This window comes from Fusarium keratoplasticum, chromosome 3, assembly GCF_025433545.1.
Source record: "Fusarium keratoplasticum isolate Fu6.1 chromosome 3, whole genome shotgun sequence".
NCBI classification, from domain to species: Eukaryota; Fungi; Ascomycota; class Sordariomycetes; order Hypocreales; family Nectriaceae; genus Fusarium; species Fusarium keratoplasticum.
Window position 1 is genome coordinate 5,687,188 of NC_070531.1, and position 24,754 is coordinate 5,711,941.

General features: G+C 50.6%; 7 protein-coding genes across 7 annotated transcripts; 3 read left to right on the forward strand and 4 right to left on the reverse strand.

The window, feature by feature from the left end:
- Positions 1 to 1,376: 1,376 nt before the first annotated feature.
- NCS57_00508100 (uncharacterized protein) lies at positions 1,377 to 3,557 on the forward strand (the record flags this gene model as incomplete). The annotated part of the gene is made up of 12 exons (XM_053055020.1): positions 1,377 to 1,482; positions 1,544 to 1,646; positions 1,706 to 1,789; positions 1,850 to 1,879; positions 1,944 to 2,082; positions 2,143 to 2,466; positions 2,522 to 2,625; positions 2,676 to 2,762; positions 2,817 to 2,980; positions 3,034 to 3,301; positions 3,363 to 3,400; positions 3,454 to 3,557. The coding sequence occupies 12 exons, from the start codon at positions 1,377 to 1,379 to the stop codon at positions 3,555 to 3,557; spliced, it is 1,551 nt and encodes a 516-aa protein (XP_052917180.1).
- A 369-nt stretch (positions 3,558 to 3,926) lies between these two features.
- On the reverse strand, positions 3,927 to 5,774 carry NCS57_00508200 (Zn(2)-C6 fungal-type domain-containing protein; the record flags this gene model as incomplete). Its single annotated transcript, XM_053055021.1, has 5 exons — positions 5,720 to 5,774; positions 5,493 to 5,667; positions 4,999 to 5,426; positions 4,526 to 4,946; positions 3,927 to 4,452 (listed from the first exon to the last, which is right to left on the reverse strand). Exons 1-5 carry the CDS (start codon positions 5,748 to 5,750, stop codon positions 3,927 to 3,929), a joined length of 1,581 nt encoding a protein of 526 aa, XP_052917181.1. The 5' UTR covers positions 5,751 to 5,774.
- Positions 5,775 to 6,635: 861 nt separating this feature from the next.
- Positions 6,636 to 8,033, reverse strand: NCS57_00508300 (DAO domain-containing protein; the record flags this gene model as incomplete). Its single annotated transcript, XM_053055022.1, has 1 exon — positions 6,636 to 8,033. One exon carries the CDS (start codon positions 8,031 to 8,033, stop codon positions 6,636 to 6,638), a length of 1,398 nt encoding a protein of 465 aa, XP_052917182.1.
- A 940-nt stretch (positions 8,034 to 8,973) lies between these two features.
- Positions 8,974 to 10,645, forward strand: NCS57_00508400 (Amine oxidase; the record flags this gene model as incomplete). The annotated part of the gene is made up of 4 exons (XM_053055023.1): positions 8,974 to 9,172; positions 9,221 to 9,468; positions 9,700 to 10,338; positions 10,403 to 10,645. 4 exons carry the CDS (start codon positions 8,974 to 8,976, stop codon positions 10,643 to 10,645), a joined length of 1,329 nt encoding a protein of 442 aa, XP_052917183.1.
- Positions 10,646 to 10,788: 143 nt separating this feature from the next.
- Positions 10,789 to 15,498, reverse strand: NCS57_00508500 (Glucan 1,3-beta-glucosidase; the record flags this gene model as incomplete). The annotated part of the gene is made up of 10 exons (XM_053055024.1): positions 10,789 to 11,684; positions 11,738 to 12,841; positions 12,900 to 13,680; positions 13,734 to 13,893; positions 13,954 to 14,021; positions 14,075 to 14,243; positions 14,299 to 14,387; positions 14,444 to 14,619; positions 14,671 to 14,704; positions 14,764 to 15,498. 10 exons carry the CDS (start codon positions 15,496 to 15,498, stop codon positions 10,789 to 10,791), a joined length of 4,212 nt encoding a protein of 1,403 aa, XP_052917184.1.
- Positions 15,499 to 16,370: 872 nt separating this feature from the next.
- NCS57_00508600 (Chitinase) lies at positions 16,371 to 20,802 on the forward strand (the record flags this gene model as incomplete). The annotated part of the gene is made up of 8 exons (XM_053055025.1): positions 16,371 to 16,653; positions 16,727 to 16,847; positions 16,911 to 17,340; positions 17,404 to 18,340; positions 18,394 to 19,626; positions 19,685 to 19,989; positions 20,048 to 20,149; positions 20,212 to 20,802. The coding sequence occupies 8 exons, from the start codon at positions 16,371 to 16,373 to the stop codon at positions 20,800 to 20,802; spliced, it is 4,002 nt and encodes a 1,333-aa protein (XP_052917185.1).
- A 713-nt stretch (positions 20,803 to 21,515) lies between these two features.
- Positions 21,516 to 23,181, reverse strand: NCS57_00508700 (uncharacterized protein; the record flags this gene model as incomplete). The annotated part of the gene is made up of 2 exons (XM_053055026.1): positions 21,516 to 22,032; positions 22,085 to 23,181. The coding sequence occupies 2 exons, from the start codon at positions 23,179 to 23,181 to the stop codon at positions 21,516 to 21,518; spliced, it is 1,614 nt and encodes a 537-aa protein (XP_052917186.1).
- Between the last annotated feature and the right edge of the window lie 1,573 nt (positions 23,182 to 24,754).

Consider the following 24,754-nt stretch of genomic DNA (forward strand, 5'->3'; position numbering starts at 1 on the left):
CCGAGCCACAGAGCGGATCCCAATGTCTCAGCTCAGCTCCAGCGCAGCTCATAAATAAGCAAACAGCTCACAAATAAGCAAACAACTTGGGATCGCGGTGAGAAACTTACTTCAATATTTTGGCAAGCGATACAGAGTATGATGAGCTAGGTCGCGGTAACAATGGTCTTTCGCTTTTGTTGTAGTGGTTTATTAATAATTTGTATTATTAATGACGACTTTAAAAAGGACATCAGCTATTACTCCAAAAGGCACGAGTATTAAGCCACCACAATAAAGCGTACATATTTCTATTTAAATCTAAGGCCGTGAAATATCATAGCCACCCAGCAAATGTAGGCATCATCTGCGCTCTATGGCGGTAGCTATCAAGAACGAAATAGTGCAACCCATCTGTCAGTCTCTAGGTTAGGTGGTTGCTCTGCGTGGAGCATAAAGACCTGGCCCAGGATCGGGTTCCTTGGACCCCTCTCAAAAATCTTTTATACCCAGAGGGTGGCTCAAGTGCACTTTTATTAAACATGAGATCGCTGGCCTTCTAGAAGATCAAATAGTGCCTATGCTATTCCCAAGTTAATTAACATCAAGTTTGATTACAAGAGACAGGAGATGAGTTGACAATCCATAGGTGCCCTTCGACCTCAAGCACCTTAGATACAGCTCTATTGCTGCCCGCTTCGAAACATGTGATTTGTATCTTTATATTACCACAAGCACCGAATACGACTCTTCTCTCTTGGGAATTGCTCACACTTGGCACAGTTGGCAGCTTGGTGGCGCTAGCTTGGAGACGGCCTAGTCTGGGACCTGACGTTCACATCGGACAGAATCACGGCACCCAGATCTTGCCGCCTGCATTTTCCAAGAACAAGGTAAGAGTACGATACGCATGTGTACTTTTTACCTGTGTCAACCTCTCGGGAGCTCGGTTGGCCTGCTCTCGAATGTTATCTACTGGTCTCCCTCCAACTAATGGGTTAGGTCTTGTCAATAACCAAGTGGGGAAAGACCCACAGTACGCACACCTTGCCTGATAGGGAAGTTCCAATGAGTACCTCTGCGAGATCGTGACATGAGATTTATCGCAAGTCCGAGTTGAAACCCTGCACTCTAGATAACACTTGCCCAAGCAGGCTGTTCTTGATGGGTGTTGAGGCCCTAGCTCTCCGCTAATCTCTCCCCGCCCATACGTTTCTCCCATATTGTTTTACCCCGTGCGACTCAGGTCCACCCCCGCATGCTTTACCAACCCGGATTTCCGGCAAACTCCTGGGCCTGGAATCTAATAAAAGGTCGCCTAGATTTGCTTTTCATTACAATTCTTCACACTCACCCATCGAGCATTCTCTCCTCTATTCTAATTCAACTCGAAAACCATGTCCAAAGAGATGGGCGATTCACATCACGGGGGTGAAGACGCCAAGGACTTCCATGTTGGCCAATCCCACGAGACGCCCCATCGTGTGTACAACACATGGACAGGTACGTTTGGTGGTGGCTTTCGACACATTCGTGCTGACCCACTTTGGCTTCACCTCTACAGCCAGTGCCTACCAGGTTCTGATGATGGCAAGCTGGACTTGTAATGTTGTACTATATTCGACCGTGTTCGATGTTGGCGGTCCCATGATGCTGATATACTCAACGTAACATTTTTTGGACCTGTCTGCCAGTGTGTGCTGAGCTGTTCTAATCTCCATCTTAGAATCATCGTTACGGTCGGACAGTGCTTAATGATGAGTTCGCTGGCTGAGCTATGTTCCGTGTGGCCATATGCAGGTGGTCAGCAGTAAGTTAATATTCCTTCGTCAGCTAGATGACATCCAACTAATGTTTGCCTCTTGAACAGAGCATTCACGAAATATCTTGCCCCTCAGAGGTACGACCATCCCACGAGCCGAGCCCCTTTTCGCCACAAAGCTTTTCTGACTCTATGAACACAGAATTCGACGGTTCCTATCATATCTTGTTGGCTGGGTCGTTCTACTGGGAGAGATTGCCACGGTTTGCGGATGTTCCATGAACAGCGCACAAATCATTGCGTCTGTTGTCTCTATCCACAACCCCACCTTCGTGGCCGAGGTAAGTTGAATCTCGAGAGCAACTGCATCCTTCATCTGCTGACTTGATATTGGTGGTTAGACCTGGAGTACCTATCTCATCTTCGTGGCCCTGACGCTCCTGTCCCTCCTCTTCTGTTTCTCGCAGAAGCATCTCCCCGCTATTGCCGTTCTCGGTGGCATCATCACTCTGGGTGGCGGTCTCGCATGGGCCATCTCATTCCTCACCCTCGCGCCCAAGCATACGGCTAGCTTCGTCTTTACCCATTTTATCAACAATTCCGGATATACTAGTAGCGCATGGGTGGGCATCATGAGCTTCTACACGCCAATCTACGCGCTGTACGGAACAGATGGCATCCTACATATTGCCGAAGAGATGCGAGATGCCCCAAAGAGCGCACCGGTAAGTGCAATGTCCGCACTGAAGTTACTGGCCTCTGACAACATCTGTGACACAGCGAGCCATGGTATACTCCATGATTTTCAGTGGTATCACTTCTGTCATGGGCGCCCTTGTCATGGCTTTTTGTGCTGGAGATTGGGAGACATATATGGAGTCAGAGTATGCCAACCCATTTGAATCGGTTGAACAAAGCTGACATGGTTACTTAGCTTTCCATTTGTAGACTGGTTCGTTGATATCCTTGACAGCTCTGCAGGCGGCAGCGCGCTGGTGATCGTGGTTATCGTTTTGCTCAAGTTCGTCCCTATTAAGCAACTTCAACTGTTCAGTCTTGGCTAACCCAACTATAGCTTCCTTATCGCCGTTGGCATCAACACTGCTGGGTCGCGGCTAGCATGGAGCATGGCACATGATCATGCTTTGCCCTTTTCTAGTACTTTTCAACAAGTCAACCAAGCAGCCCAGACACCGCTCAACGCACTCCTTCTTCTCGTTGTTACAGAGTTGGTTATTGGTACGACACAGTTCATCAATGTCGTATTGGGGATCACTATTGACTGGTGCCAGGCCTTGTCCTTTTCGGAAGTGATTATGCTTTCCAGATTGTCGTCAGTCTGGGTGGAGTTGCAATTCAGTTCGGATACCTGATCCCAATCTTGATGGTGAGCCCTCTGACCTATACCCCCGAGATGTCGAGGCCTGGGCTCACATGTTTGAAACTTCTTGTTCGGGGCCGCAGTGTGCTCCCTGCTGACCGAAAATTTAAAATCCCGTTCGGTCTTGCTATTAATGTTGCGGCTGTCTGTTGGTCATCACTTGTTATCATCATCTTATTGTAAGTTCTTTCTCCACAGCGTTGCTAGAAAGGGTTACTTCTAACGTCTACCTTCAATAAGCTTCCCTCTTTACGTGCCCATAACTGCCAACAACCTTCGTAAGTCCAATAATTCCCTGCTATTCAGGGATGATATTAATCTTATATTGTAGTTGATATGAACTGGGCTGTGGTTCTTTTTACGGGATTGGTAGTGATTATCATCCTTGATTGGATGTTTAGAGGTAAACGTCGCTATGTCATTACAGGCGCATAACTGGCAATGCAATATATAATGAGTTTCAAGGTTTTATTCAATAAAGACTCTTGTCAAGTAGTTGTTTTAAGTGAGATTCGCCTGTAAGATGATACGACTTACAGTATTAATTACCTTCGTTCAGTTCACGCTCAGTGCCGTTTTACTCATGCCGACTTTTCCATGTGACAAATGGCATGATTTCAGCCCGTATCGTGTTTTTGGGCATTGGGTTTTAGATCGGCAGGTGCTAATAACTGAGTTCTTTTTCATTGTCTTCGATGGCTTCTGTGGGAAGCGTCACTAAGCCTACAATGTTTCTAAGCATATTAACGCGGCGATTGGTATCAAATCACACACATACATGTGGCGTAAAAACTAGGTATTCTATCACATCATAAAGAGCTTTGAATGAGGCAGTAGCACAGTCCATCGCTCATCAGGCTTTCGCGTCCATATCTTCCCCAAAGCATCCAGCCCCATGGTCAAATTCATAAATCCACTTCTCGCATATCTGCTCAAGAAGAAGTTGGAAAAAAACTCCTTGTGCTCTGCGAGCCGACAATCAGAGGCTGCGACAAAGCAAGCCCACGTAAGGACTTGCTTGCCCGGAGTATCATCAGGGAATTCCTCCAACGTATCAATAAAGCGCTGCACGCGGCCAATAGACTCTATCACATGCCTCGCCCTTATCTGTGGTGCCGCTCGAGTTTGAGTGTCAAGCACAGCTTGATTCATGTATATCTCGCATGCTTGATGTACCAGGTTGGGTACGAGGGCGAGAGAGCCGGCATGCCGTGGGTTGTTTTGCAGACAATGATTCAGGCAGTCGAACATCGGGGCAATCTCGGTTTCGGAGGAAATGATGTTGATACCAGCGTCTTCACTAAGCAGCGGCGCCGCATACACTTTAAACCTTGATTCAGCCGTTTGTTAGCCTCGACACTAGCGGTGTGGTCATAACATTCATCAGGGTAGTGTCGTCTTACTTGCGAACCTGGCGGACTACGAACTCGGCAATATCCCCTGACCCAAGTTCCGCCTCTCCACCGAGGACATCGATTGCAGACTGCAGCATGCTAAAGAGGATTGGAAAGTCGGATGATCCATTAACCATAACAGCAGTCAGAAGCAACAATATCGTGATAAGAATAGACTGCTGGTTTGGTCGATCGCAGTCTCTCAGCTGACTGCGCTTTTGCAGCCCTTGAATGGCTCGGCCATAGTGGTCGTGCTTGATTTGGTCGATGGCGAGGTCGTTTTGTAGAATTCGGGAGCTATGGAAGAGTGAGACTGCAAGGACTGCGTCCATGACAAGTTCGTCGGTCTCTGCTATTGGTAGCATGAGGTGGCGCCATCCGTTGTGAGGGCCATCCACGGCGATCATTTCACTAGCGATGTTATCCGAGTCTATCACCAGGTTAGTTGTGAACACTTGTAGAAATGCAAAGGCGTGTCTCACAGTTGAGCAACAGGCGCCTCTTCCATGCTGGAACATGATCGGGGTTAGATGGAGGAATGATCAATTCATCGTTGGACGTGAATAGTTCTGCCTCGCAGGGAGGACCACTCTCGGCAGCTTTTGGCCAGTCGTCGTCATCGTTTTCGTCTTGATTCTCGATGTTGAGCAGAGGAAGTACGTCATTTCCTCCTAGCAAGAGCTCCCACGAGATTGGCAGCTCATAATAAAGCTCGAGCGCTTTGTCAGAAATGTGCGCAACATCTACCGCGTCGCTTGGTATTATGTCGGTATCAATAATCTCGTGGGTGAAGTGAAGTGAAGGGGATTCTTGTGTGGCAGCGGTCACATTCTGCTCAGGGGTAGGGCTGTGTGATGGCTCAGGTAATGTGGTTGTTTTGGTAACGTTGGGCTTCGCCTTTCGTCTCATGCTTGAGTTCCATGTCAGCACAATCACACCCTGCCCTCGACGCCGAAGAGTCATGGAGAGAGCTTACTAAGGATAAGCAGTATCCATAGTCTTACCGATGCAATGACCTCTAGTCGCGACGCCATTGCTGAAGCGGTGTCGAACACCGAGGCCGCTGCACTTCAAGCCCTTTGCGATGCATTTACGACACTCGGGACTACCTCTATCGCAGTTGATCCGACGCTGAGAACACTCATAGCACCCTTGATGATGGACGATAAGCCTCGATCTAGGTGTTGTTTCTGCTTGGCTCACCTTTGACCTTTGCACGATAAGGTCGCGTCATGCCCTGAGGCTTGGGGGTACACTGGCTTTGCCCGTGTATGGCAAGATGGTCTCACTGCAGTGCACTTTTTTTTTTTTTTTTTTTTTGGATATCTATATCCACGGCCGATCCGAGACTTGGGAGATGAGGTGACGCGATGATAGCATGCGTGGTTGAGATTGGAGTGCGGGTGGAGGCAAACTGTTCAAAAGGGGAATGTGGAATGAGACACCCCTGTACAGTACTTTATAGTAGTACTAAAACCAGGCACGTGCCAGGCTAATGGGTCGGACGGGCTTTCGGCCAGCTTTGCCACACTCGTTGAGTCTAGGGTTTGATAGCGTGCAGGCCGGAAAAGGCTGTTACAGAACTGTACCGAAGGGCGGAAATCCCTCCCACGCGTCATCAAACGTTGTGCCATGGCCAGTACCGTATCATCGGTACGCTAATAAGTATAGACGCGTGTGTCAAGAAAATCTCATTCACTACAAAAACTGTGGATGGCAGTGCTTGGGCGAAACAGTCTGCTGCACTCAGTTTCAAGAAGCTATCAATGGAGCTGGGTTGTAACTCCCCATTCATCGTCTTTAGGGGTTGTCAATATCTAGAAAAGTGGCTGGAGCAGCGGCTGCCAAGTTCCGTGGATACTGTGAAGTTCAAGGTCAGCTTGGGTTGTCATAGGGTGTCACGCATGGCCCCTCGCCACACTCTAGGGTAGCCGACAAGGTCGAGGCTTATATTCGGTCTTCTGTCCCAGTTATCCCTCAAGGGCCGGGCTTGAACTATTATAAAGAATACATTGCCGAGCACACGTACAAAGATGAGAAACTTGGGGATGTTCGCTCAAGTCGCACTTTGACATTTGAGCCACTGAGAAATAAATATTACTAAGCTTCAGTTGCCAATCTAAAGCCGTGCCTTGATCTGTACTGGCACTCCCCTCTCTAAAGAAATCCTTAACTGTCGAATTCGGTCATCGGTAGTAAAGATAGACCTGGGAAAGTCATCGTCTGGCTTCTCTCCGAGGATCAGGCCAGCGACCATCCGAGAAGTAAGGAATGCCTTGATCATACCCGTGGCATGATATCCTCCACAGACCCATTGATGCGTGCGTCCAGGGAAAGGCAAACGACCAGCAAAAGGAACCGCGTCTTGAGAGAAAGCCAAGATGCCAGCCCACTCGTGAGAAATTTTGGTGGCAGCGTCTCGGTCAGGACTGGCGAGCGCTTCATGAGCAAAACCTCGTAGATGTGCCATTGGGCTCAGATCCATCTCGCTATCATCGCCCACTGCCTTGCGGCCAGTGTTGGCCCGTCCGACAATGGCACGACCATCCTTGCGCTGAATAAGGTAGTCGTAGTCCTTGACACCGTATCGCAACCAGAGCGAATAGTCGCTTCCGAGACCCAACGGCGACTTTCCATCTGCTGTTGGAGCGTATGCCACGACATTGCCCCTGACGGGAGAGATAAATGGTCGAAGCTCCGGTAGCAGGTGGCCAAGCCAGGCGTTTGTGGCGTGGACGACATCCTTTGCGCGAATTTCGCCCCGATTGGTCTTGACAGTCGCATATCCGTCCTCCTTAAAGTCAACGATACTTGTGACGGGCGTGTGTGTCTGGACATTGATTCTGCCCTGGTCAATCAAAGGACCAAGGACGCCCGTGACCCATTTATAAGGCCACATAGAGGCTGCTGGAATCGAGATGGCGCCTACAGCACGGGATGACAACTTGAGAACGTCTCGTAGGTATGACTGATCTGTGTGGACTTGGTGCTTCTCTGCCAGGTGAGGTGCGTGGGCACGCATGTCTTCGAGGCCGGCAATAGCCTTCTCAAAGTCCTTTTGGTCGTAATAGGCCTCGATGCCCTGCGTGAGGACCAGATCGCAATCAATACCATCCTCACGGATTGCAGTGGCCATGGCTTCCAGATGTGCATGCTCAAAGGCCGAAATACGCACGGCCTCTTCAATGCCAAATGAGTGCTTTCGCTCCTCCCACATAGCAAATGTCATAGTCTTGCAGTGGCCACCGTTACGGCCTGTAGCGCCGGAACACAGTGATCGAGCATCAACCAGGACGATGCGAATTCCTGGCTTCTTCTTTAGCAAGTTTCGTACCAGGCTCATCCCGGTAAGGCCGGCACCAATAATAACAACGTCGATAACACCCTGGGGCCATTCTGATTGATGGTTGGCGCGAGGATGTGGTTGAGAATGCCAGAAAGGGGTAGTTCCCTCAGTTGAGGGATAGCCGGGGTCGACCACGCCGGGCTCATAAATACCTTCCAAAGCACCAGACATTGCACTGCCTGACTGATAGAGTGACTTTGGAGTGGGCTGTGAGGGAGCAACGATAGGATGGGAAGAGAAGTATATGATGATTCGAAGGAGTGTCTAGTCATGCAACTTTGAGAAGCCGTAATGAATGGCTGGCTGACATTCAATCTTATTATCGTGGAAGACCGACAAGTTTCCATAAAACCAGCTCGACCCAAAGAGTCTTTAAGGCTAGCCCGGACCCAACGATCGATCTAGTGAGGCGAGGAAAACTTCTGACCCACTATCTTGGAGTTCATCGAGATGGGGAAACGAAGGGCAACCCTCACCTAGTCGAGGCAGAGGCCAGCCATGTCGCGCTTGTCCCGAACTGGCGACTCGAATGAGACCAGCAGCTTAATATGGAGGAGACCGTGCTCAACATGTATCCGGAGAAGACAGCTAAAATGAGACCATGAACCAGTAAGATACAAGCGTATTGTCTCCACTCGGGTCGGTGAGATTCGAGAATTGCAGTCCATATCGCGCTTATCCTAAACGGGCGACTCGAATGAGACCAGCAACGGGCAGTAGGAGTCCAGATGCATTCATGACTTGCCTGACTCTTCGAGGGTTTGTTTCCCCGCATCCTGGAGAACAGGAGGCAATCCCCGGCTGGGACATCATGCGACTCCCGTCATTATGGGGCCAGTGATCCTGTCTCTCATTTTCCAAATCAGGTTGAACGCTCGCAGCCCAGTCGCTCGTCGTCGTGAATTCAACCTCCCAATTAGGTGACCGCTATTGTCGTCGACCTTGATAACATTTGGTCCTTCGCCCTACAGACTGATATAGATCAGTCCCCATCACTTAGAATCACCTACGACCATTAGCACACCTCTTTCTGACCTCACTCTTCTACCACTTACTCTACCCATCACTTATTCTTGAGCACACAAAGAGCCGTGTACCAAAGCGTATCACAATGTCTATGAAGAAGACTGCCGAGGGCCACGAGTATAAGGTTGGTGGTGGTATATCCAATGGCTTGCCATGCAACGGAGTAATCACGCCAGCGAGCAACTCGGCTCAGGTTACATCCAAGACGTTCGACACCATCATTATTGGTGCTGGATTTGCTGGTTTGACAGCTGTCCGCGACCTCACTTTATCAGGAAAGCTCTGTCACAGAGTCCATCCCTTATTAAGCCCATACTAATCTCCGAGAATAGGCCATCATGTTCTGCTCCTCGAGGGACGTGATCGTATCGGAGGCAGGACATGGACATCAAATGTTGATGGCCATCTCTACGAGATGGGAGGAACATGGATTCACTGGGAGCAGCCTCACGTCTACCGTGAAATGGCTCGCTACAACCTTCACCGGGACTTTGTTGTCACTGGTGATGTGCCCAACCAGCCACGCTCCGTCTTGGTGGATGATGATGGCGAGAAGCAACACCTGTCACTGGAGACATTTGTAAGTACACCACGACCGGTATCTAAGAGCTTCAACTGAGAAAAATAAAATCAAAAGGACAAACAGGCCGATCATGCTTTCAAAATCTACTGCAATGTCGATGGTGAAGAAGGCAAAACGGCAATCCCGTTCCCCCATGATTCCCTGCGCAACCCTGACGCAAGAGCTTATGAGTCTTTGTCCGTCAGCGACAGACTGAACCAAGTACGCGGGTTACTCACCAAAACCCAGATCTGCATTCTCAAGGGTTTGATTGAGGGAATCGTCGGCAATGAGGACTTCGACAATGTAGGCTTCTTTGATGTGCTCCGATGGTGGGCTCTGAGCGGCTACTCAACCTCTGGCCTGTACGAGTTCACAGAAGTATACAAGATCAAAGAGGGCCAGACGCACTTCGCCCTGCAGTTCTTTAAGGAGGCTGTCCAGTCGCAGAGACTCTCTTATATCTTCAAAACACGCGTCGAGTCAGTATCCGACAAGAACGGTTCCGTGACGGTGACATTGAGGGATGGACGCCAATTCCGCGGCCGCCTCCTCATATCGACAGTCCCCCTCAACGTTCTCCGAGAAGTCAAGTTTGACCCTTCCCTGAGCGCTACTAGAGATGAAGCAGCACGCATTGGCCAGGTTCACAACGGAGCTAAGATTCACTTCAAGATTGGCGCCTCAGAGACTCGTCCCTTGTCTGTCTTGCGCTATCCAAAGGCCAGAATGGTGACCACACTGGGTGACGGTCGCACCAAAAGTAACGGCAGCCGTCACATGGTTGCATTTGGGAGAAATGATGCTTCGTTGAGCACAGAAGACGATGCCAAGTCATTCTATGATGAGGCACGCGAGGCCTACCCCGGTATGCCAGTTGAAAAAGTGGTGAGCAAACCTCTAGCATCATCACCCGTCACTGCACAAGATATGGGCTAACAGGTGGGATTAGCTCTGGCACGATTGGAGCCGTGACGAATTGGCCAAAGGCGGTTGGTGCATGTATCGTCCTGACTTTGCCTTCCGATATCAGGACGCATTGAGGAGGAGGGCCGGCAACGTTCTGTTTGCCAATGCAGATTGGGCATTGGGCTGGCGTGGGTTTATCGACGGTGCCATTGAGGAGGGGACTAGGGCTGCGTTTGAAGTTAAGAACGAGCTGATGTCCCCCCATGTTACTAAGGCGAGCCTGTAGCTTAGGCAGATAAGATTAGTCGTCCATTTCGGGCTCGGGTTAGCACACATATGTTATTAAATAAGATAAGCAATTGTAAGCATACTAGTAGCCCTGTGGACTATATAACCATGAATAGCAGAACTTAACTATAAATGACGCCCTTAGTTCTTCTCCCCACTCTCAGCCCAGCCACGGACTGGCCCTGTGCAGTACGCTCGGCCAGGTATCAGCTTCTCACTACACTCTCCGCCTAGGAGAGAAGGGTTAACCATCCGGAAGACCGAGGCTGTGATGAAGCTTTGCGTGACGCTCGCACAGCTTTCTCCCTGCTTAACAACGTGCCAACGACCGCACTTGTCCGTGGTGCCCTCGGCCAGCTTCGCATTTCCTGGAGGAGCGGTGGCCTTGTCCGTGTACTCGGAGGTAGGCCCGAAGCCGCCGGCTCCCCTCGACTTGTTCACATTGCTCTCAAACTCGCCGCCGACGGGGGAAATACAAAGAATGTTGCCGTATGTCTTGCTCGCCGACTCAATGTTGCTGCAGTCCCTCGTGAGCCAGGGATTGTACTGCTTGATGGAGGAGAGGCTGACACCTGTCTTGATGTAGATGTCGACGCAGCTCTCATCCTTCTGACGAGTATACGTCTTGCACTCGAGCGATAGGTAGAGCTTGGTACCGGCGTCAAGATTAGAGCACCTGCCGATGTTCGAGTTACCGATAACAATAGATGCCGAAGAGATGCTGAAGTTCTGTGCAACCGAATCACAGGTGTCCCCCTTGCGAGTGTCATATGTCTTCTCAGAGAGGCACCACGTCTCAGCCTTGGCTTTGGTGGGGAATACCGACGGCTGAGGCTTGAGATCCTGGCCCTTGAGACCGCATCGCGCCGTTACGTGTTGTAGGGCGTCTTGATACTCGGAAACCAATCCGTAGACCGAGTAGGGACTGGCCTGCATCATCCGCAGCCGTCCGACGTAGCAGTCCGAGCAGAGCTCCTCTTTGTGCATATCGTCCCAACTGACAGAAGTCCCGAAATCCTTGAACTCAGCCAAGACATCTGCGAAGAAGGGGTTAGTCTGTAACTTTTGTGGAAGCATGGGATGGTCTTACCGTTGCACCATCTGCCCGACTTGTCGTCCTTCTGACACTGCTCCATCAGCCCATACTGAATGTAACCTCCTTGGTACTCGGCTACGGCACCGTTGGACCAAGTCTGGCCCTTGCAAAGCTTCTCGACTGACTCGACCCAATACTCAATTGACTTCTTGCATCCGTCTGCACAAGCCCAGGTCATCCGGGAGGGCGCCCCGCCTAACGGACAGTGGACTCGGGCGTCGGTAAAGTCCCGGGTTAGCGGATGGCACTTGATCTTGGCCGTCAGCGCCTTCTGGCAAACCTTTGTAAAGTTCTCGATGCCAGCCGCATCGGGATTGTACAGAGTGTAGCCGTCAAAGTCTCGCCAGCCCGTTGTGCCGTTGATGCCCCCTCGCCAGGCGAGTAGAGAGGATGCGAAGCCGTTGCGGTTGTCTGTCGCGTTGACCGGCTGACCGTTGAAAGGACTGATCATCTCAACCGCACCGGCGGCGACGAGGCTGTAGACCCAGATGTCCGACGTCTGCTCCGTGTAAAAGACCTTGTCCTGGCAGTCGCCTTTGCCATTGTCGATGCACTTGCCGTCATGCTCCTGGAACCAAGAGTACATGCCAGTACCCAGAATGTAGATGGTCTTGGAATCTATCACGCGGGCCGCCCACGAAAGCCGGCAGGAGCGGGAATCTTGTCGGCAGTCGTCAAATATCGGATCATCGGCAAAGGCGCCCAGCTGCTCACTAAACGGTCCTGGGCTAGCAGGATGGGGCTGGTAGTAGGGAGATTCGGTCTGGATAAGACCCAGAAAGACGTTCTCAGCACCTGAAAGCTGGTACTGGTAGAGAGCGCAGTGCTGAACCGAAGTCCCCCATAGCCAGGTAGGGCCTGTGCTCTCAATGAGAATACCCCGTGCTGCGTATACGTTGATACTGGCCTGCTTCTTGTCGTCGATATCATGGTCTGCTGCCCACACCCAGATGTTCTCAAGGTACGCCGAAGCCTTGGGTGTGATGTGAAGCATAAGGGATGTCGCAATACAAGCAGGGTTGATCTCGTCTGGAAGCTGGGGGCAGCCGACAACCTGAAGCTGGCTGCCCTCAGCACCCCCAACTCTGAAGTGAGAGTCTGGAGAACACTTGATGTCAGCAAAGAAGTAAATGGCAGCCGGAAACGTTTGACGTACCCCATAGTCCAGCAGAGCCCTGGAATGACTCGTGGACGTTCCACTCGACTAGAATAGCACCCGCTGTTGGACCTCGGACTGTAAACATGACGGACTGAATCTCGGCCACACCTTGATTTCCGGGAACTCCCACGCGGATGATAGGTCGAGGCTTGGATATGTCTTCAAACTTGGCGCCAGTCCCCATCAGCTGAGGCCAGGCCTGACCAATAACCCGGGATCCAACGGGAATGGTGACGGTATCCTTGATCACGTAGACGCCGTACGGGATATACACGATGGCCGACATGTCAGCCGCTGCTTCAAAGGCGCGGTTAAGCGCTACGGTATCGTCGATCTTGCCATCTCCCTTGGCGCCCCATGCTTTGACATCGACGAGATCGCAGCCCCCAAGGTTAACAAACCGGGGGCGTTGCCTCGTGAAGTAGTACTCGGTGTCGCGGATGGAACTAGAGAGGCCAGGTCTTGTCAGCATTGATGCACTATTAGGAGCAGCGACCTCGCCGCCGCTGACAAAGGTGGTGTTTCCTGAAGTGTCAGTGACCCTCCCAAAGCCCCAGGACTTAATGGGAAGGATCTCCTCCGCGTCGCCGTCTCCAGCCAAGAGTACCTTTCCGCTCTCTGCTTCCGTCACAAAGGCGTCAACATCGTTCATCAGAGCGTTTTGTACCATGAGCGAGGTAGAGTTTTCTAATGAGAGAGTGGAGGTGATGAAGGCGTCCATTGCCTCGCCTTGAATGTCGGTCACCACGAGAGAACCTACGCCTTGTTCGTCTGCCGTCTAGTACGAGTTAGCGTTCCAAATGCATAATTGCGAGCTTTTAATCGACTCACCTTTTCCCCGCTCTCCATAATCTTGATACCTGTCTTCACGTTCTTAAAGTTAATACCCTGCAGTGTCAAACCCCAAGCCCAGCGGAGTCGGATCGCCGCGTCCAGAACGTCCGAGAACCATAGATCACGGGCTGTAAATTGTTTGTTTCCAATGTAGGCACTTCAAAATTCCATATCAGCTTGCCAGTCCTCAAATGATGTGTTATCGCCATCAACCCACCCGTATTTGCCTCCTAGGAAGAGGATGTTGGACATGAATCCTCCGTTCCCGTCCTCCATGAAGATGCCCTAGGCAAAAGAAGTGAGTGACCTGTCAAACTCCTTATCAAGCGTCTTCATACCTGCTGAGTTATGTCTCGTAAAGTATCGGCCCAGAAGACGACATTCTCAATCGTTGTTCCCTGGCCAACCTGCCAATGAATACCACAGACTTGGGCATCTTTCGGGGTGCAACGGATATCGATATATAAATTGCGCACACTGCGAAGGAAGTTTCGTTTGCTGGGGTACCTGCGCAATCACTGAGAAACAGACACAAGAAAGTCACTTGAAAAAGACCTAACACTTGGTGTCGTCGCTCTCGTAGACATTCGTGGTAATGACACCGAGACCAATAAAGCTGGGTGCAGCCTTGATTCGGGGCATGTCGACAGGCTGTTACATATGTCAACAATGCCCAGTGCGATACAGATTAAGTTGCATTAACTTACATCACCAATGATCTCAGTGTTGTAGTACTGGATGATGGAGCTGCTAACCATGTAGACACCGGGGGGGAAATACACAGTTGCTGGGTGGATAGTGCTTCCAGAGCAGTTTCGACCGCATCGACCGCCGTCAGAGATGGCACGGTTAATAGCGGCCGTATCATCAGACTTCCCGTCGCCTGTTGGAGGTATTAGAAAGTGAAGATACTACGTGTAAACACAATACACACCTTTGGCACCGTAGTCCTTGACGTTTCTCCAAACCTATTGCCCATCAGATTTGATGAGAACTCAATCCGTTGCACACACCTCGATCAACTTACCTTGTAACCCTCGGGAGCAAAAGGACTCGACCCGCGCTGCTTGATGCTGGCCATCCACCAATGAGAGGCCGACCTCTTCTCGTCGTGGCTGCCGTTCTCCTTGGTCTGCCCAGGTTGGACCACTTGAGACTTGTTGTCACCGAACCGATAGGCTTGTCCAAGCTCAGGGCCGTACTCATGTAGCCCATCACCCTTCCTCAAGACAGGGGGCATAGCGTACGTGTCGGCATGGCCCCGTTTGGAGCTGACAGTCTCAGACTCGGCAAGAAACTTGGGGCTGCCGTCCTGCGGTAGTGGTGTAGCTTCAGCCAAGATACTCGCAGCCTCAACGAGCTCTGTCGGCACCACGTAGTAGCTAGGCAAACTCTCGGAACTGGCACCCATGGCAGAAGCGCGTATTGGCCCATCCTCGTACTGCAGCTCAACCACTACCGACTTCTGGGGCTTCTTGGCGGCCATGACGCCGGGTTGGGGCATGTGAGAGGTTTTGTGCATGATCCTGGCATTCTCCCTTGCCATGGCAACCTGACCCTTTTCCACAAGCTTGCGAGCTTCCTCAACTGATGAAGCCGATCGCCTCGATAGTGAGGCAACGTCTCCATCGTCGAGGCTCCGCTCAACGACAGCATGGTTACGGGTAGGGAGCAGGGAAGGTAGAGCAGGCTCATGAACCTTGGCGAGAGAGAGACAATAGAAAAGAGTGAGAATAAGCCAAAAGGCCAACGAATTTGCCATTTTCACGAGGGAAATAATGTATGGTGCGAAGAAAGGAAGAAGAGATTGTGAATCAAAGTCGTGGGAAACGCGGCTTCTAAAGGATATGCTTCGAAGTTGATATACTCGGCCCGGCCCATCCCATTGCCGATCAGCATCTATCGTCGTGTTCCAAACACCGCAGACCGAGATGAGAAGGGTTCATCTGACCACATCAGGAGCTTGGTTATTTCAGTTAGTGGCCGAGCTGTCACCGACAAGCTTTACAGGGAGCGAGCCGTACCGATGACCCTGCGATGATCAATGCAGGGAATGATTGACAAGGGTCTCAGGGTCTGAGTGGAACCCAATCATGCATATTTTGACTCAATTGTTTCTATATATGTGACATAGTAACCAACCAACACCACAACCAACACCAACTCAATCCTCCGCCCGGCGCGGAAAGAGTTTCTAGTAAAAGTAATGAAGAGATTTTCTGCCGTTTTAACAATACCGCGGTTTCAAGTTGACGTCTGAGCTCTAAATGATCTGACAATAACCCCATCATCGTATCCTGTTGTAATCCCCTCGACGCCCCGTTACTTTAATCGAGACACAAAGCATGCACGTAAACTATACGAGTTCTCACCTTTAGTAGAGTCCATGGAGTCCGTAATTTACTCACGACGGACCCATTGTGAACCCTGCAGCAATCTTTGGTCTGGTTGCAAAGCAACTCTGAGCGTGACTGAGTCGACCGAGCCATGATCTGTGTATGACTACTTATGTCCTTGTTGTTTCCATTACAATGTCTCCCTTCTCAACTGAGCTCTCTTGCACATGCTCATCGGCTCCCTCTGTCTCTTTTCTTACCCATTATTCAGTCGCTCACTACCTATCCTGTTGTTATCATGAGTTCTATTGGCGGAACCTCTCCGTTCCACTTCTTTCATTCCCTGTTACTCCTACTAGCCCTTTTCTCAGTCGGAACACTCTCGCAGGCGAGATGTAGTAAGGAAAACCTTTGCAAGACCGGCTGCTGCAGTAAGGATGGCTTCTGCGGAACAACCGACGTGTACTGCGGCGATGGTTGCCAGAGCACATGCGACTTCCAGGCAGCCTGCGACGCCAAGAATCCTTGCATAGACGGTTCCTGCTGCAATAAGACCGGCTTTTGCGGCTTTGGCCTAGACTGTAAGTCTCTGTTGTCGTCATATGAGGTAACCAGCCGTCTTGGTCCATGCTAATCCCACTTATCAACATCTAGATTGCGCTTCCGACAACTGTGTTGGAAACTGTGACGCCAAGAGCGAGTGTGATCCAGGGTTTGGCCAACAATGGGCCAATGCCACAGCTTGCCCTCTGAACGCTTGCTGCTCAGAAACCGGGTCAGTGACTGCCCTGCCACCCCCCTCTCCCTTTTCATGAAGCTGTAGACTGATTCTTGACAGCTACTGCGGGACTACTCAAGAGTTCTGCGGCGATAGAAAGTTTAGCAAGCCTACTTGCAACAAAAACTACCCCGTTCGTAGAGTTGTTGGTTACTACGAGGGCGGCGCGGCAAGACGATCGTGCAACCAGTTCTCTCCCGACGACATTCCAGCAGACGTTTACACGCACATTAACTTTGCTTACGCTGTTATCGACCCTGTCACCTTTCGGATTACGCCGGCATTCGAAGACGATACCAAGACCTACCATGACCTCGCCAAAGTCAAGCGCCGCCACCCTAGCCTCAAGGCCTTCATCAGCGTTGGCGGCTGGCAGTTCGGTGAGGGCCCGACCGAGAAGGTCTTCTCGCAGATGGTCGCCTCTGAGGAAAACCAGAGGGCATTCATAACTTCTGTTGTCTCCTTTATCAACACATACGACTTTGACGGCGTTGATATCGACTGGAGGTACCCGACTGCTCCTTAGAAGGGGGGCAGCTCTGACGATACCAAGAACTATGTCGTCTTTGCAGAGAACCTACAAGCGGCTCTCAGAAGCAACGGCCTGCGAGACGGCTTCTCTGTAACGGTGCCCGCTGTGTACTCATACCTACAGTATTTCGATCTCAAGCAGCTGTCAGATCATGTCGACTGGTTCAGCGTCCTGGCTTTCGATCTTCACGGAGCTTTCAGGAACCCCGACAGTTGGATCAACAACAAACTAAACGCCCACACAAACCTCACCGAGATTGCTGACACGGTCGACCTGATCTGGCGAAGCGGCGTGCCTTCGGCCAAGGTCGTGATGGGCTTGGCCTTTTACTCGCGAACCTTTACGGCATCGAGCACCAATTGTGTCTCCAAGGGCTGCCCCTTTGACTCGGCGGGCCGGGGAGAGAGATGCTCGGACGAGATTGGTCTTGTCAGCAATGCTGACATTCACCGGATGCTGTCCTGGTCCGGTACCAAACCGAGACTGGACAAGGAGGCCGCTGTCCAGGTTGTCAGGTACGATGACCAGTGGATAACGTACGAGGACGAGACGACGCTTCAGATCAAGCTAGACTTTGCGCGCAGCCAGTGTATGGGAGGCGTCGCGGTATGGTCTGTCAGCCAGGATACCAACAGCGGCACCTACTCGCATGCTCTACAATCGGCCATTAGCACCGTGAGTCAGGTCCAGACGCCAACCAAGCCATCCAACCAAACCAGCCTCAGGAAGCGAGACGAAGGGGACCTCAAACTTGAGAATGTTCCCCTGGATTCGTGCAGATGGACCAACTGCGGCGGAGCGTGCCCCTCAGGTTGGACTGCTATCCTCCGTGATGAGGAGGGCAAGAATTCCAGACCATATGGGAGGATTCTGGATGCACGACGCCCGAGGTGCGGACCTGGTGCTGCCCCCCGGGAGAAGAGCCCAAGTGCAAGTGGAGTGCCTGGAACCACGGCATGTGCATGTCCTCATGCCGTAATGGTTACGTTGAGGTTGGTTCATCCAAGATAGCCTGCGACTCGGGAAGTCAACTGGCTTGTTGTTCAACCAAGACCAAGGATGGACTGATCATTGACTCGATGAGAATCTGGGACAAGTGTCGATGGGAGGGTGAGGAGCCGGTTTGCGGCCCGACCAACGGCCCAGACAAGCCCTGCTCTGAGATGCAGGACGACCGACACCATCGGCTTGCCAAGGCATTCATGGGTAGTGGATCAACCACGTGCCTGGTGGGCTCAAAGGTGGCCTTTCACTTTGAGGTGGAACAGAACCTTTGCTGCAAGCCCAAAGAGGAAGAGGATCAAAACCGATACTGGGATCAGTGCTTCTGGAACGCCGACGCCCTCGACGACGGACACTGCCGAGCAGGATGTCCCCAAGCCTCTAGCCCGACAGGATACACCAAGTTAGCCCTGAGTTCAAATGGCGGGTGCGAGTCTGGGGCGGCAGCCTACTGCTGCAAGCCGACAGTCACTAGGAAATACGACAAGGACAGTCTCGAGTCGTACCTGGAGAGCAAGGTGGCGGAATGGGTTGAATCCCCGACCTGCCCAGCCAAAGTCGATAAGCGATCCATTGAATCAGTCTCGACCGAGGCATCAATCAAGGTCGCTCACCGAGAATTCGATCCTGAACCGAGCCCTCATGAAGTTCTTGAAGAGGTAGTCTATGGGTTCATAACCGTCGGTGACAACAACCACGAATACGAGCACGTTTTGGACGCGCAGTTGACCAAGAGGTGGACCCACGTCACCTCAGACAATATCGACATTGTCTATAGATACTCTGCCACGGTGAGGGACATGGTCAAGGACAACAGAGACACTGGCACTGCATCTCTGTTATGTCGTCTGAACGAGTGGGACGACTTCATGGGCAGTGGCGGCACGAACAAAACCCTCACCTGCAGCTTGTCAGACCTACCCGACGAACTCGACGACGAATACGAGGCGCCGGAGATCGAAATCCCAATCCACGATGGCCTCAAGGCACGAGACCACGATCTAGCCCCCCGTGCGAAGGGTGAAGGGAGAGCGCGCCCTATCGTTGTTACAGTTAAGGGAAATGCCAACAACAAGAACAACAAGATCTACTGGGTCATCTGGTCGCAGCCATACTACTATGGTGACAAATTGGCTGAGAAAAACAAGGACAAGAAGTATTATATGCTGGAATTTGACCCAAACGACTGTGCGAAGGCCAAGATTGTTTACACAGACCAAAAGAATGGACAGAAGACCGAAGGTAAGCTCAAGCCTCTGCCTTTGTTACGAAATGTCTACTAACATGCCCTTTCCTCCAGGAGAGCATCTTCCCGAGCTCCAGACCATGGGGGATTTCTGGGGCTTCTTGTCTGAAGGAAGGATCCCCGCCATCAATGAGTCTATTGAGAACCCTCTAATTGGCGAAGAGTTCGTCAATGAACTCAACCCAGCGGGCTATGGGCGATACTGGGTCGAGACCTATCTACAGACGAGCTTTGCCAGGTGGCAAGAAGAATATGGCAACACCTCCCCGATGGACCAGATCTTTCACGCCATCGGTTCCCAAGATGATAGTTCGCACATGGTTAACACCCATAGTGTCGTCAATAACATGAAGGCCATAGTGAGAACAGCATACAGCAGCCCTTTTTGGGGGAAGCGTGCTAATATAAGAACCATAGATATGGGGTAGGAAACAGTTCATTGGTGAAAGGAAACTGGGAAGATACACCAGAGATACGGGCATAGCGACTACACGAGCGATTGGGGCCATTTACAATGTTGTAAGTTTCTACACCTTCACTTTGCCTTGCTGGACTTCGCTAATCGTCCATGATCAACCCAGGCAATCGGCGTCTTTCAATACCTCAACCATGACAACATCGTAGAGTACATGCGCCAGCAGAATCTACTGATAGTTCGTATATTAGAGGACGCCGAAAGATTGATCCGGCAACAGATGGAGGACGACGACATAGAACCCCCAGCCAACATGAACCTTGCTGGACAATGGCGATTCTTTATGAACGGCCTCTACGAACGCATAGCGGCTCGCGCTCAACAAACTGCTCAAGATAGAATCCAGCGTATCCGGCAACGCTGGGAAGCGCGCCTTTATGACAACTTCTTTGCTCCGTGGAGGACTAATGGTGGCAACGTCGATGAGCCGGTTGAGGAACAGTATAGGATCACCAACTTTCTGTTCTTCCTGGACAGCATAAGTAGGCGGGTAACCGAACTGATGAAGCTGCCTAACAACTTTTGGAGCGACGACACTCACCCTGACAGCGGTCCTGGCACAGGCTCTGACGACAGCAATGACAACGGCGGTGACAGTGACTCTGGCAGCGGCAACAGTGACTCTGACAGCGGCAACGATGATCCTATCAAGGATCCGGATTGGGACCCGGATGTGAACGATATCCCCCGACAGTGAGTTAAGAGAGGGGGTGGTTGTTTTGAGGTCTAGACGGATAGCGATCGGAGTGCGTTGGGAATCAGCAGTGCTTGTATCTTCTGGCTAGAAGATGAATAGGGATGGAATAGTTAGAGCCAGTGTCTTCTTCCAATACAGAGTTAGTTGACCCAGTATTCGATGGTGTTGCAGAAGCTGGAACGCCATGTAGAACTTGAACGTCGAGGGTGACGTGGAAAAGTGTTGTCATAACTCCAAACTCATGTGCGTATTTGTTGCCATCCACCCTGAGGCCATCGCGGCTTGCCATCCGACCTCAGCGTATGGCCTTTGCAATTAAGACTGCCCCAGCTTGATTATCCGAGATCTCCTATGATTACATGGAGATTAACTGGTTGTCACGCCATGAATTTTGTGTGTGGAGTTCAATTTCGCGTAGTGTTATGGGGAAGAGCCGCCTCCAGTGCAACGGTGTACCTATTCAAGGCAGTACCGCTTTATCATCACCAGCAACGCATTACTCTCGCACATTACTAGTCAATAGAAAAAAATTAATCACCACAGCCTCGAGCAAAGCTCGTAACGTGAAAAGTGCAAATGCCATCCGAAGATACATTGAGTACACACAGGACTGCTGTCCAGTCTCCTGTTTTTCGTATACTACCACGCTCCCTCGTACGTCACACCGTCGGTTCAGACAGTTACGTGCCTATTCTCACCCGACCGGTACAGCATCAAGGCAGTGCATTCGGGTGGGATTTATCATACCGATCCGTCCCGCAATTCCACACTTGGTTTGGCATGTCCTGGGCGATGCGCCAGATATCCTTCAGGTCGATGACTTGGTCACGAACATGCCTCGCGTAGTAGAGCCAGGTGAATAGGGAGTGAACACGGACCTTAACGCGGCCCTGATACCCATCCTCATCAGCACCGCCATAGCCTCTAGCAACGGTTCCTTGGCAGTTGCATCCCTCGACTTGAACAGTCGTGGCGACTTGGCCCTCTGAGCGGCTTGGAGGCTCCCAGTTAGCATCATACGCCCAAAGAAAGAAGTGAGGGAGGTCGTAAGTTGTTAGTAGAGCTGCCCCGTCCTCAGCGTGTGCGCCAGCGGATGGAAACAGGGGTTCCCCGAGTTCCACACCATGGGTGTCAAGGTCGGGGAAGAGACAATCGTTGTGGAGGACCAAAAATGTGTTCCTCGACATGCGAGGGCTGTCAAGGTTCGGCTTCGCGATTGTTTTGAAATGTCTTGTTCATGCCATGTCAGTGAGAAGCCTTCTCGTTAGGTTGGATGGCTTACTCTCGAAACGCAGAAGGACAGGCTTCAGAGGGCAGGCCATGGACTGCACAGGATGGCTGCCACAGAGCGTTCATGTACTCTCCCAAATCATATCCACGCATGATTGTCATATCCGCCCCCCTCCGGTAGCCGCAAAACTCATTGGGACTACCGTCGTAACAGTCTGGAGCGTCGGTATCCTCAAAGATGGAGAACCAGCGATCTCTCGCCACAGCTGGTCGTCGCTCGGCTTCACTGGACCTGTAGCAGACAAAGCCAAAATCTTGCCCCCATCTCCTGATCTCAGCGATCCAGGCAGGGGCTTTGGGGACGATGTTGGCCCAGACGGCGGGGGCTGTCTGGTCGGTCAGAGGCTCCTCTCTCTCGACCGCACCCTCGTACTCGTGCAGCATCCTTCGCGCCCAGTATTGTGTTAATCTGAGATTATACTGCTGTGGGTGACCACGAGCCACCTCTCGAGCTTGTGCCAGTCGGTCATCTTGGCGCAGTTCTTGGACGTGTGCTTCGTATAGACGGTCAAGAGCAAGGCTGGGACCGAGTTCCCGGATGTGTTCCTGCCTGGGGACTCTCCAGTCAACGAGAGCAAACTTGCACAATTCCGCTGAGCGTAGCATAAAGCACTTGGGATTTCCCGTGTTCTCGCCCAGCACCCGTCTGAAATCGCGTATATCGCCCATGTCGTTGAGGTAGCCGTTCAGCGAGCGCAAGAAGGTTGTCCCGTCGGGTGGGTAATAAGGCTGCCGAAGCAGATCAGCGCACTGGTCTTCAGTCAAGTAGCTAGTCAGCGCGATCTCGACAGTGTCTGCTCGTCTCGCTGCTCTTCTTCGCTCGGCGTATCGGTTTCGGCCACGACTTTCGAGGTAGGTGGCGCGCTCTTCGGGTTCCATTTTCTCGAGACGGAGTAGGTATTGACGACGCTTGTCCTCATCGCGTGCAATCTCTACTCTGATCCTCGCCATCCCCTTGAGGGGTTGTGGTTCTTGCGGGCTAGGGTCGTTGGCGGCGGCACGCCCAGGCTCTTGCTCTTGCTCCTGTGAGGGCTGACTTTTTGTTCCGTCATTGAGGCCGTGCTGCGAAGCCTGGCCGTTTTGTTCCATGGATGTTTACGTGGCGAAGTAGGTGTCGGGCTATGTTGTGAAGAAAGTTTGGATGGATGTTGATGAGAAGACGAAATTGCATGTTGCCCATCATGGCAGCGAAGCATTTTATAACCCATGCTCAGCTCATGTGACTGTTGTATTGTTATTATTGCTGTCGCTGTTGGTTGCCATGGGCCGAGCCCTTTAGATGTTAATCAATCTGTGACAATGAATATAGATATTAAATATGTTTTAGCTAATTATTATAGCCTAAGCCGTGATAGGTAGTAAACCCTAGAAAAACCTTAAGGAGTAATAATATATTATATTTGCTTAATAAATTAATTAAAATTAATAAGGCCTAGGATTTTTATATAAATGAATATATTTATAACGTATATGATAAGCGAGTGTCATAGACAAGCGAGTGTCACAAAAATCCCTCACCTTACATCTTCTTCATTTGATCAATTGATTCTTAACCACTAAGTATATTAGGGCCTAATACTAAGGCTAGAATCCTTTTAGCTCTTTAAACCCTCCAAAATAACCTAAAACTAAGTATCCGATGCGCCGCAATGATGTATATAGTTTACTATCGTACCTTATATCGCCGGCAGTAAGGCATCTAGTCTCGATGTGATACTATCCCTAATTCATGTAAGCTATCTGATCTAGAAGAAGATATCTTTATTTACTTTATTCTTAACTTAGATTCGCGAGGATTCCCCCCACGGCTATATAGTGTGAAAGAAATGGCTGATTAATTGCTTACTGACCGCGATGCGCTATTAGTTGGCATGCGTTGGGCTTATAACTTCGTTAAGTGGCACCTAGACCTTAAGACGCGTTTCTTTCGTAAATATGATTACTAGAGAGCTAAATGCGAAGACCTAGCTATTATCCGCGATTAGTTTTAGCTTATGGCGAATATAATCGCGAAGTATAGTATCTAATTAAATAATATCTATAACTTTAATAAGACTAGCTTTCTTATAGGCATAATTACGAGCGGAATAGTTATTATAGGTACAGAAAGGCATTTAAAGCTAAAATTAGTATAGCCTAGAAACCAGGAATAGATTACGGTTATTTAAGCGATTAATGCGGAAGGCTAGGCGATCTAGCCGTTTATTATTAGTGCAGGCCAATATCACCTCGCTAATTAGTACTAAGAAAGTAACCTCCCGGGCAATTAGGCTATTGCGATGACCCAAAATAGCTAGACCGATAACGAGACTAGTCTCAAGTGGCTTAAGCACTTTAACCGGTGCATAGCCAATCGATCAATTAGTTCTTATTATCTCTTAATCCTTGATAGCCACGAAAGTCACTACTCTATTAAATTCAAGAGATATTATAAGGAGAAGAAGATTATCCGGCTTTATATGCTACCTTATTTGTCTTATTTACTCTAGCCCCTTGATGTCGGATGCTTTAGCGTGCTGAAGCGAGCTTATGGTCGAGAAATAGAGTGATTGATTAGATGCTCTATAACTTATGTTTTAAAGACCGAGTTCTTTTTGGCCTTCTACGCCGCATATGAGGCTACTATGACGGAAAGAAATATCAGGGGGGCTTTTAAAGGAGC